The sequence below is a fragment of the Triturus cristatus genome, chromosome 1_2 (genome assembly GCF_964204655.1).
Source record: "Triturus cristatus chromosome 1_2, aTriCri1.1, whole genome shotgun sequence".
Taxonomy (NCBI): Eukaryota; Metazoa; Chordata; class Amphibia; order Caudata; family Salamandridae; genus Triturus; species Triturus cristatus.
Window position 1 is genome coordinate 228710703 of NC_140580.1, and position 13338 is coordinate 228724040.

At 41.7% G+C, this 13338-nt stretch overlaps 1 protein-coding gene across 8 annotated transcripts in view; it reads left to right on the top strand.

Moving 5' to 3' along the window:
* Positions 1–13338, top strand: part of PDLIM1 (PDZ and LIM domain 1) — a 426157-nt gene that overhangs the window by 398348 nt on the left and 14471 nt on the right. For 4 of the 8 annotated variants that reach the window (XM_085603525.1, XM_085603519.1, XM_085603523.1 and 1 more), the window contains one exon: positions 12315–12432. In XM_085603525.1, the coding sequence (XP_085459651.1) occupies positions 12315–12432 (118 nt within the window). The remainder of the gene's footprint in view (positions 1–12314; positions 12433–13338) is intronic. The other 4 variants (XM_085603524.1, XM_085603526.1, XM_085603520.1 and 1 more) reach the window with 1 other exon arrangement.

The following is a 13338-nucleotide window of genomic DNA, read 5'->3' on the forward strand; positions in this document are numbered from 1 at the left end:
GGTAGTTATAGTTAGGACCCCTTTTCCATAGGAAATCCGCAACATTCTATTTTGAATAACTTTGGCGCCGGTCGATGAATCCTCGCGAATTTCTCAAAATAGGTGGGGCGCTACGCTCCGCTCCTACCCTGAAAGTCTCGGGGGGATTCGTCAAGCGGGGGCTGAGATAAAAGGGGGGTCCCAAAACGCGTTTTTCCCATGCATTTTTCCATAGGACCTTTAGAACGAGCTACAGCCCGAACGGCTGAACAGAATTACTAGAAATTTGGCAGAGAGGTAGCCATAAGGTCAAGGAAGTGCCTTTTGCAGGTCTGGTGTAAATCTGTTCAGTATTTCCTGAGTAAATAGCATTTAAAAGCATATATATATGTGGGCGGAGCCTAACCACACATCTCATCCTGAGATCTGATTGGCTGTCAGCACTTCATCCAAGAAGTGTTGGCAGCCATCTTGGGACAAATATACATGATAGCACCTCATTAAAAAGCATTGCAGTTAATAGAAGGTTTTAAGACTTTAGTTACATTATAAATCATTTGTTGATGGTACCATACTCATTTTAGGAATTGTGGTATGTTCTAAGGTGATTTCACCATGTGAAAAAGCCTTCTGCTGGGATATCATGATTGAGAGAAAAATATTTTCTCATGCTTTTACCACAGAGGTTTGGAAGGTGATCTATAGGCTAAACTGAGAGCTTATTTTCTGTAAATTCACATTATCTTTCTCAGTCATGTGAGAATGAAGTCTGATATTCTCAGTAAAACATGTACATCCAACAAGGGCAGAGACTGTCAGTTGATTCCTTTGTGTTCTACTGCAGCTTCCCAGAGTGTTCCAAAGAACTACTAGAGCGCTAACAGTCCTACTTATGATAAACGTATGGCACACCTGAAGCCATCTTGCTTGGATTAAAGTGGTAACTCTTAAAACATTTAATTTAAAAAGGAACAAAATGAGGGGGTTCATTTTTCCATAAAAAGTATGATTAGTGCTGCAGAAAGAAAAATTAGGGCACATTTTGAGTGACTTCTCAAATCCTCTTCTATTTCATTAAAAAATTCTGACATGCAGACTGAAACATGCCCTTTCAATACCAGCAGCAGTTTTCCCTGGTGAGCAGTAGCTTTACTACAGTGATCTAATGAGCAAAAAGAGTGCTATCATTCTGAATTTATGGCAAATGTGTGACACATCTGAATGCCTTCTTGATGGAATCAAAGTAAAAAACTGAAAGTATTTCCTACTGAGGAGACTGCAGTAAATGAGGAAATTAGGAAACTTCATAACAAATAAGTCTCCCAAGATGGCCACCAGAGACAAAAGAGCCCAAATGTAGCCCAAATATCACCCAGATGTAGCCCAAGTATAGCCCAATGACAGAATGTCCCAGAATGTTCTTAAAAACAACTAGAGCGCTTACTGTCTTCATTATGACAAAAGTATGGCACACCTGAAGCCATCTTGATTGGAATAAACTGGTAACACTTAAAACATTTAATTTAAAAAGGAACACAATGAGGAGGTTCATTTTGCCATAGAAATTATGATTAATACTGAAGAAAGAAAATGAGGGCACATTTTGAGTGACTTCTCAAATCCTCTTCTATTTCATTAAAAAATTCTGACATGCAGACTGAAACATGCACTTTTAATACCAGGAGCAGACTTCCATGGTGGAGTAGTTTTACTACAGTGATCTAATGAGCAACTAGAGTGCTAACATTCAGAATTTATGGCAAATGTGTGACATATCTGAATACCTTCATGATGGAATCAAAGTAAAAAACTGAAAGCATTTCCTACTGAGGAGACTGCAGTACATGAGGAAATTAGGAAACTTCATAACAAATAAATCTCCCAAGATGGCCACCGGAGACAAAAGAGCCCAAATGTAGGCCAAAATCAACCAGATGTAGCCCAAATATAGCCCACTGACATAAGTGTGCAAAACACGTATTATTTTGTGTTTTTGCAGTGTTATATAGTGCAGACTTGTCAGGTATTGGAGTGCTTTACATGAGCATTGGTTACATCACACAAGAACAAATTCATTTTGGTTGTAGACATGGGGAGACTAAGTGATTTGACCAGAATCACAGAATGTCGAGCTGAAGCAGAAACTTCAACCTGGTTCCCCAGTTGCAAAGTCTGCAGTTCTGGAAGTAACACCACATCCTCTCCCCTAAGTGCAACATTTAATCAAGTGGTCAACTGGATAAAAAAACATAAAGATAACAAATAATTTAAAAGTGCTTTGTCGCTATTTGAAAACTCAGAAAATATGTCCTTATTTTAGTCTTTTAGAGCACTAACCATAATTTTGATGCCAATAAGACCCTCTCATATATGTAATTTCTAAAGGAAATGCTCTAGGTATTACAGTTTTGATTACATCAAGATGATGTCAGGCGTTCCACACTTTTGTAATAAATATAGAATGTTAGCAATCTAGTTGTTCATTAGGATACTGTTGAGAGGCAGAGGCCAGGGGCACGGACTCTGAAAATTGAAGGCAGGTAGGAGGGTGCAAAGGCAACAATTTAACCACACTGAGCAGGCAGGAAGGGCCGTGGAAGCACAACAGACTATGGAGGGCAGTGGAAAGGGGGGCAGGGGCAACAAACCAACAATACAGGACTTGCAAGAGAGGCTGTTGGAGGGAAGATCTATTACGGGTCAAGGAAGCTGGGGGCGGTCCCCAGATCCCCGGGAGCCACCACAGAACTGAGCAGGAGAGTGAGTCAGGGACAAAAGGGGCACCTTAATTTGAGCCGGGGTGCCTAGGAACGCTTGCTCCAAAAATGAAGAAAACAGACATATGAGACATGGAATTGGAGGCAGAATACAATGGCAGTTTAATGAGAAGATGCAACTTCAAAGAAACCGCAGAATAGAGACATAAAGTACAAAAAACAGAATCCAGATAATCATACAGCTGTCATAATATTCTCTGTATCTCAATTAATGTACTGACAGAGAGAGAGAGAAAACACATCTATAAATGCATCATGAGAAACAAGTTACACCAAGGAAAATGTTACCTAGGAACACTCACGTTTACTCTTAGAGCAAGCATTCCTGCAATTACAATACAAAATCTTTTAAATGCAAAAGTAAAGAGAACAATGGTTAAACATAACATGACATTTCATATAGGTAAAATAGAATAAGATACTTCAAGCAAAGCAGAGCAAGACATTTTAAGTAAAGGAAGACAAGAGCTCCCAGCTCTTGGGGAAAACCTGCACTGCCTGTTAACCTACATACAGACGGCGAGGTAGTCCGTCGATATCTGTGGGTGCTCCCTTTTTATATCATTTTGTGGGCTCCTTTGCACGCTACATCTACCTACGTATGCTACCCAAAAGCTTCGACTGCAGATTTTACCAGACATTTCGTCATTTACCCACTTAATGCTGACAATGGACTGGGTGAAAAGGTCAGTCTCTCAGGCCAATCGCTTATCGTAAGTTCCATAGAGCAAGCAGAAAATAATGGGTATTGTACGGGAATTCAATATATTCATGTATAAAATCTCCTCAGTTCTCCTAACTTGACGCTCTGCGGTTGCCACTTCCTTAAAAGCGGGAAACCTGCCCAGGAAGCAAGTACCAGTCCAGGATGCAGCCTACTGTATGTCGACAGCTTCAGGGGGATGTTGAACTTTGATACCGAGCACGGAGCACTCGGGTAGGGTGGGGGCTACTAGTTTGGATCAGAAGGCCTCGCAGACCTGCCTTCAGACTGCTATACACTAAAATTGCAGAGCTATGGTCAATTTAACAAAGAGGCCTACATATTGAACAGAAGGGCCTACACAGGGGTTTTATGCTGGCTGAGTGGTAAGGATGTCTCAGGATAATTATATAGCAATACAGGACCCGCTGGTCAATTTAATACGGCCTACAAATGCAGCTGGCAGGGCAAGGACAAGGGTCTCATACTTCAGGTGTGGACAGAACGGGCCAGGGGCCCCCTGTGATACAAAATCTACCCTCCTTCAAGGCTGTGGCAATGTAATAGACCATTGTGGGCAGAAGGAAGAGGCAATGGTAGTACAACCATACATGCCAACAGACCCGATTCAGCCAGGAAACGTCCAATGTTTTTAAGCTCAAATGGGCTTTATTTGATCTGTCTCCTGTCTACAATATCCTCTTTTTCAATGTAACTCAAAGGGGAAAATCAATACCCCAGTTTTTTTTCAAAATCTCCCTCTTACCAAGTTCAAAATGTTCGCAAGTATGGTACATTGGATCATGGAAGGAAATGGGATAGGGACATGGACTTGGATAACAGAGGACAGGAGGGACATGGAGAGGTGCACCAAACTGACCCTGCAGGGCAGGCATCAGGGTTTGCAGCAGCACAATACACCACACAGGGCATGCAGGACGGGAGTGCAGCACAACAATCCATAGAAAGCAAGAGGGAGGGGACAGGACCATGCACATGGACAACAGAGAACAGAGGGGCAAGAGGCAATGGTAGCTAGCTGACCATAATGGACAGACAGGAGAGAAAGCTGCAGCATAACAGACCATAAAGGGCAGGAGGGACGGATCAGGGGCATTACAATGGAACAGACAAGCCAGGAGGGAGGGAGTAGGGCTGGGGGCAAGGGGGCAGGGCAGGAGCAGCAAGATAGCCATGGAGGTCAGGCAGGATGGGCACTAGAAGCAAGACACACCATGAAGAGCAACAGTGAGACTGTGATGGCATACACACAGACCATGGAGGGAAGGTGGGAGGGGGTCAGGGGCAGCTAACTGACCACACAGGGAAGGTGGGAGGGGCCATGGCAGCACAGAAGACCATGCATGGCAAGTGGGAGGGTTAGTGGCAGCACAATGGCTATGATGGGCAAGAAGGAGGGTGGAGGGGCATGCACGAAGGACAATGGAGGATAGAAGGGAGGGTCAGGACCTGTGCACAGACAAGAAAGTTCAGGGGAAGGGACCTCACAACAGACCACACGGGGCAGGCAGGAGGAGCAGTTGCAGCACAACAGACCAGGGAGGGCAGAAGGGTGTGGCAGTACAATGGACCATGTAGGACAGGAGGAAGAGGATAGGGGCATGGCATGTGGACAGGCAGGGTGGAGGTGGTAGGGACAGGTTACAGTCATCTGACAATGCTAGGCAGGTGGGAGGGGAGTGCCAGCTCAACAGAACACTCAGAGTAGATAGGAGTGGCAGGTCCATGGGACATGGTGGGCAAAAAGGATGGAGCAGGGGCATGCACAAAGACATCGGAGGGCAGGGGGAAGGAGAATAGGGGCAGCAAGCTAAGCACAGAGTTTAAGCAGGAGGTCAATGATGGGGCATAGAATTGGGCAATGGAGGGCAGGAGGACTGGACTGGTACATCATACTAAATTGAGGGCAGTGGCAGCACATCAGACCATGCATGGCAGGAGGGAGGAGGCTAGTCCATGGATTCACACAACAGAGGATAGGGAGGAAGGGGATGGGGCAGCAAGCTAACTGTTCAGAGAAGGCGGGTATTAGGAACTTTATTGTTTTTAAAACATTGTGTCTGTGCGAACTACTTAAAATATGAACAAGTATGCAGCATAATCTCACTTTTATTCAGGAAGAAGAGGACGTTTGTGACTGTGACTCCGGGCTCACTTGGCAGAAACACCCCCTGACCCTCCACCCCCTATCGCAAAATGTAATGCCCGTGAAAAGGGTAGGTGAACACAGTGTTATATAGAACATAGTCCTGAGAGCACGATTGAAAATGAAAACTAGATATAGTGTATGGTATAAATTATGCACCAAAAAGTGTGATATAAGATGAACCGGGCGTGAAATATAATTTGCAATACATTGTGCGCAATGACAGATTCATTGGAGAGCGCGAGATAGCACAGGCACTAGCGCGTGCTATGCGATATGCGCCTTGGAGTGTAATATGCACAGGGCAGTGTTGTGTAACCTAACTAGTCTCTAAAGTTGTAATATAAAATATGTGCTGGGGAGTGTAACGTTGCATATGCACTGTGACAAATATATGGATCCCAGATTGTAATATGTATGGCATAGCACTGTGCGTTATAACATAGGCATCGAGAAAGGCACGTTAGATGGGGCAATATAACCCGTGCGAAGACAAGTGTGGCATGACATATTCACGGGGTGGTGTTACAGTGCACATGGGCTAGAGAGTGTCATAGCATATGCACTAGCTAGTGGAATACAACACAGAGGTGTGTGGCACTCGGCAGGCAATGGTGGGTGTAACACAGCATTGGGCTCTGTCAGGAGCACGCTGTGACTCTCAAGTGATGTTCGTCCCCTTTCCAGAGAGTAAAATAAAAAGTATTACACATCCGGCAGTGGATGTGTGTTTTATTAACCGTGAGGGGGGTTTCTTGCATAGTTTTGGTCGAATTTTTGTCGAATCCCCTTTGAATGGCTTGGTGTGCATGTGTATTAAATGTGCCCGTCAATAGCTACCCATGTTTGTATAAATAAACGACAAGGGTGTCTACCAGGATTAGGCACGGTAGGGCATCAGACATGTCAGAGCTTCACTAGTGGTGTAAATACATTCCACGTGGATTCATTGCATGCATAGTCGCCTTTTAATGAATATCACGCAAATCGTCATGGTGATAGGTACGTACGGTTTGTCCAGCATGTCCTAGGTGTGTCTATAAATATATATTTTTTAAAAATAATAAAAAACAGTGGCCGGCCCTGGGGATTGGGGTCAAAAAAATATAATTAGGAGACTGGCCCTGGGGGATGGGGTCATCAGGGCCAATAAATTAGAATAAGAAGGGGAACCAAACAGCCCCCCTTCTTAAAAAACTAAAATATATAAAAGACTGGCATCGTGCCGGAGGCCATGCCCCCTCCGTGCAGCACTCTGCAAACGCGCCCCCAACAGGCATCTCCAGTATGCGCCAGGGAGCTGCGCTGCAGACAGGTGTTCTGAGGCCAAGCCCCTTTTTACACCTCTCTGCAACGCAGCTCTGTGGCGCTTACTGGAGGTACCTAGTGGTCTAGTTTGACCCTAGGGACCCTTAGGATTCAGGGGGACTCTCAACTTAGAACAGCCACAGGGCGCGTTTACACAGTGGTGAAGGGAGGGGACGGGGCCTGAGGTGACGTGTGCAAACACGCACTATGGCATGTTTTAAATTGGGGATATAATTTCCCTTCAATACTGAGGGCCCCTGGGGGCTAACTAGCCCACCAAGTGCTTCCAGTAAGCGCCACTGAGCTGCATTGCAGAGAGGTGGTCCAGGCCGTGCCACTTTTTACACCTCTCTGCAACGCAGCTCTGTGGCACTTACTGGAGGTACCTAGTGGGCTAGTTGGACCCTAGGGACCCTCAGGATTCAAATGAACTTAATCTCCCAACTAAAAATGGACACAGGGCGTGTTTACACAGTGGTGAAGGGAGGGGACGGGGCCTGAGTTAATGTGTGCAAAAACGCCCTGTGGCCTGTTTTAAGAGGTAGTTTTAATCCCCCTGCCCTATTATATACTAGGGGCTTACAGAGGAGGTCATGCTAATCACAGGGGGACCCCAACGCATAATGTTCCCTAGTGTATGTAGGTGTTTTCACTGTATTATAAGTGTCTTTTAACATATCACTGGCTCTAGGACTGGTTAGTCAGACTCAGTTACCACCAGTATCCGTCTAAAAAAGTTGAGGGTACAGGATGATTTTGCAACAAGGCTTCTTTCTGCTCTTCTTTTTGTTCTTTCTGCACGTTATCCTTCTTCCTGCACTTATCTTCGTATTTGAGGACTTCTGTTGCTTCTTTCTGCACTTCTTTTGTTTCTTTCTGTGCATTTTTTCTTCTTTCTTCACATGTCCTATCTCTGTAGGCATAGTTAGAAATTAGCATTTAAAAAACCTTTGAAATTCACTGAAAAAACCATGGGTTTCACACACGTTATAGTTAGGAATTAGCATTTAAAAAACCTTAGAAATTCAATGAAAAAACCAAAGGTTTCACACATGTTATAGTTAGCTGGACATTTCACTCGTAAAAAACCATTGAAATTCCCCCGTTATAGTTAGTTCAGCTAACTATAACTCGCGCGCCCGCAATGCACTACTGATGACGTCACATATTACATCACTCATGACATGGTCACTGACATCACTCATGACATCACTGATGACATCTCAAATGACATCACTGATGACATCACTGATGACATCATCCAGTGATTGTGTGTTTTTATGAAAATTATATATTTTTTATATTTATGTATATCTCAAGGTCAAAGGAAGAATAAATGGGTATATAAGTGTCTAAATGGATACTTTTTTTGGGAATTTTTTTTGTGTAACTGACTGTTTAAGTGTATCATAGTGAATACATGGCTTACTGAGTAATCTTTAAATATTTAAATATCTGTATCAGTTTCTTACTTTGTGTATAAGTGGCTGCATGGGTTGGTGAGTAGCTACATGAGTGTCTATATAGGTTATTAGTTGGTTTTTTATCACTATGAGTGTCTGAGTTTCTGTATGGTTCGGTGGGGGGTATTACTTAGTGCATAGGTGCATGAATGAGTGACTCACTGTTTGTATGTGTTGAATACAGCATGTGTGCAGGACTGTATGGGTGGATGAGTGTGTGCATGGGTGTGTTAGTGAGTGAATGACTGTCTCAATAGTGTCTTTATGAGTAACTACATATGTTTTAAACTAGTATATGTGACTATTGGTGTATATAAGTGAGTATATGTGAGAGTGAGAGATTGGAAGAGTTCCTGTATGAATAAGTATGTGTTTCTATAAGTGATTGTTTAAAAGAGTAAGTATATGTAAGTTTCTGTAGAAGTAAGTGTGGTGGTGTGTGTATAACTGTATATGCAAGTAAATGGATGACTGATTCTTTATTAGCATGAGTGACTATGTGTGTGAGTTACTCTATGGATGAGTGGCATTGTGTAACGGGAGTACATATGATGAGTGAGTACATGTATGAGTGACTGTAGAGGACTGTTGGTGAATTACTGTATGTGTATGTGGTTCTTAGAATTACTGAATAGGTTGTTGTAACTGATATTGATATGTTCATTATTTTGAACATTTTAGTTTCTATTTTTGAATGTGTGTTTCAATGGTTATATTAGGGGGAGAGGAGGTCTGCCACTCTATCACAAGGATGATGTCATCAGTGATGTCATCAGTGATGTCATTTGAGATGTCATCAGTGATGTCATGAGTGATGTCAGTGACCATGTCATGAGTGATGTAATATGTGACGTCATCAGTAGTGCATTGCGGGCGCGCGAGTTATAGTTAGCTGAACTAACTATAACGGGGGAATTTCAATGGTTTTTTACGAGTGAAATGTCCAGCTAACTATAACATGTGTGAAACCTTTGGTTTTTTCATTGAATTTCTAAGGTTTTTTAAATGCTAATTCCTAACTATAACGTGTGTGAAACCCATGGTTTTTTCAGTGAATATATATATATATAGATATAGAGAGAGAGATAGATAGAGTGTATATATGGATTTTGCAAACCCCTTTAACTTTTCTGGCATCGACTTTTTCAAGGTTAAGTAAGATACAGGATAAACAGTCTAATGCTGAAAGAAATTTCATACGCTTTATATTTCTTGGCTGGAGTTTTTACCACATCGCCTTAGATGTTAACTAACTTTACAGGGCAGCTTGTTTGCCAGGGCTGGGTTTGGGATCAAGGTTCTCTTAAGGTGGTTATATTACTGAGTATGGTACCGAGAGAGTGAAATTGCCGCAGTTAAACTTTGAATTAAATAGTGCGTTTAACAGCATCTTTCTACAATATGTGTTGCCTAAAAGCTATTCGTTTTATGGACAGTTGAGATGCGCAGCTTGTCAAATATTCAAATTCTTTATAGTCGCTAAATGCGCCAAATGCCAGTTCTTAAAATAATTTAGCAGGCAGTAGGTATCCATTGCTGTTTGTGTACCAGTTAAATACTTATCTTTGAGAGAGAGAACAGGTAGTAGTGTCCCTAACAAGGGAAAAACCGCACATCCACAATATGAAAAATATTTGTAAAATAACGATAATATGCATGACAAATATATAGTCGATATGTTATCAACTGGGTGCTATTTCAGCCTCCAACACCTACTACCCAAAGGTGTCATGTACACATTAAGACAAAATGTGCATATACTAAACAGAGAGAAATTAGGCTATTACAGCACAACCAAAAAAATCACAATCAATAAATCCAAACAACAGTATTTGGGCATGGGTCAGTATAAACCCATATTACAGTTAGAGTTCCTCCAGCAAGATAGAGACGTCAATGAATTGTATAAATGACATCAAATCCTCCAATATGTTTTCTTGGTAGGCTTAATTATAATCCAAGATGTATTAAAGAAATTTTCCCAGCACATGATAGCCGACACGTGTTTCGTCTGACACACAGACATTTTCAAGTCAAAAATTGGGAATATTGAAGAATACAAATAAACTTTATTAGGTGCGCAATCCGTAGGTGCAGCACATCCATATAAAGGTTGCACTATGTCCCATTCTAAAATACACAAATTGAATGGTCCAAAATAAGACCAAAGTCGGAGATTCCGAATTAGACGGACAAAACGGGAAGTAAGGAATGACGAATCCCCGAGGCCAAAATAAAGTTCTCAGAGGCAGAATTTAAGTAAGTTCAATGCAAATGAGCAGTAACCGGACCATATCGTAGGGCAACTTTGATAGGTGAACACCTACTGAGAGACGTGTGTACGTCGTGAACCAAAACGTAGAAGTGGCAAACTGAGTCCTTGCCAAGCATTAAAGATGCAATAGGTCTCGCCTTTCATTAAGTTAAAGCCATTTGCTTTGCTATACAATACCATTAGCAAAGCAAATGGCTTTAACTTAATCAAAGGCGAGACCTATTGCATTTTTAATGCTTGTTATTAGTTGATTTTCTTTTAAGTACAGTGCACCAAGCACATTTTAATAGGTTTTTAAATAGCTAGATTCCCAGCACTTGGCTGCTATCGGGCTCTCACTGAGAACGTATAATCATGTGCCCTAAATATCGATCTGTATGTATATCGCAATCTCCTACTGTCTATCAATCCGCACTAATTTAGCAAATTAGTCACTTAATTCCTCACTCTCTCAGTTCTACTCCTTTCCATCTCCCCTCTTCTACTCAGTCATCCGCACCCACCAACCCTCTGCCTTTTTATAGACCCTATAACCCTTTTTGCTTTCTTCGTTTTGGTGCATAATCGCTATAATAAGTCGTAATACTTATAAGCACAAGTCAAACAAGCATTGGCATAGCCAATAGGTCTCGCCTTTGGGACCTTATAAGTGTTTGGTTATCCAGCACAATATCCTTGGTGCAACAACATCAACTGTTGCATGGCTAAACACTTATAAGGTCCCAAAGGCGAGACCTATTGGCTATGCCAATGCTTGCTGCAAATGTTATTGTCGTTAAGCTAAAGGGTTTTTAATTCCTGTCCTGAAGAATGCTGTCTTGACTAGATTCAGACCTGCATTGTTATTTCTATAACTGCTCAATTCACCTGTGGTTTCTCTTTGTGTTTGCTCCTTCCTCATATTTGCTTTGTGTCACAGGAAATCGCTTATGTTTTAAAAACTTCTTATGTAGTTAGGTGAGTGCAATCTCTCTAGAGCACGGTTAGAGGTGATTTTTATTTTTTGTTACACTTTTGTGTTTTCAATGTAGCTTCCCCCTTCATAATCTGTAGCCTGGTTTGTTTGTCTCTAGTCAAACGATATACACCTTGGGTTAAACATGAGTCTGTGCATTGTGGGAACACCCTTCACTTGAGCAAGTGATAGCTGACTTTTGATTTCAATATATTTTGCATGCTGTTATTTTATTTTTTCCAAGGGCATTCTACAACAGATTTTCTTTAATATGTTGTGTTGAAAGTCAATGCTTTGTTGGAAAGAAGGAATAATCCATAATTTCTCTGAAAGTTTTCTTAAAATTTACTATGACATTACCTCCGTGAAACTCATTTTTGTGCTTTATCATTAAATGCATCAGAATCAAAACTCGTTTTGCAAGTGGCCACTCAGGGAAGAGTGACTCCTGCTGCAGTATCCTATTAGCTTGAAATTCAAGTTATACTGGTACGAGCAGATATTTAAGTTAAAATCTTTTGCATGAGTAGGCAAATGTAGAGGATTTTTTTATTTTTCTATGTTTTGATGAGTGTATATGAAACGGAACCAATTAAATATAGCAAGTATTAGCCCCCTCACTTGTTACACATTGACTGTTTACAATACGTTAAATTAAGTTAACTGTGCAAATATTCCTTTCTTTAGCAGACCCCGATAAACCGTCAGGGTTTAGAAGTGTTCGGCCTCCAACTACAAAAGTTGCTTCTTCCATTGGAAATACGCAGAAGTTGCCGGTTTGTGATAAATGTGGATCTGGTATTGTGTAAGTATGGCTTTACTAATCTCTATATAGACCATGATAATTTGACCGAAGTTGCTTTACAAAATGCTTGACTTTTAGATTGTCCACAAAATGAAACTAAAAAGTTGTTCGTAATTTTGAAGTGGATGACAGAAAGTATCCGTTGGCACACTTCTGGTGCTTACTCAGGTACCACCCAAGTGGTTCTTTGACAGATTCAGAGCGCTCAGAGGAACAAACGAGAGGGTAAATATGAGGCGTAGATTGGGATTAGAGACAGTTTAGCAGCCACCTTACTCAGATTGCAGATCCTCGTTATTACCTTGAAAGCACAGAAAGGGGAGTGATTCTCCTTGTATCCAGAGAGCACAAGACTGCATTATTTTTTTTTATTTCAAATCGTTTTTATTGAGTTACACGAAATAACAAATAAAAAGAACAGTAATAATAGTAATAAGTAAATCAATCAATCAGGAGAAAACAAATACAAAGACTAAGTAAATAAATAGAAACTATAAATTGCGCAAGAGCCCAGCCAAGGTATTCGCAGTGAGTTTGCAAAGACGTAGAGGTAAGTGAACCAGCACAGTTCTCCACGGGAGTTCAAGGGAGTATACAGTACAGTATATAGCAACAAGTGTGTCAAGTAGTTACATTCTACGCAATTTTACAGGCAAGAGTTACAATACAGTACAGGAGATTTTCAGGGTGGGTCGTATGAGAATGATGAGGCATCAAGGGACTTCCAGAGTTTCCTGTAGGTTTTACGCCATGGAAAGGTATGGAGCGCGGTATTGTCCGCTCCTCTGAGAAAAGATAGCCACTCTTGACTGCATTATTGACTGTAGAACGTCATTCAGTCTTCACTCCTGTAAGTGATTGTACTTATGGACATAGCCTGGAATGCGGGGTGTGAAGGGGTATTTC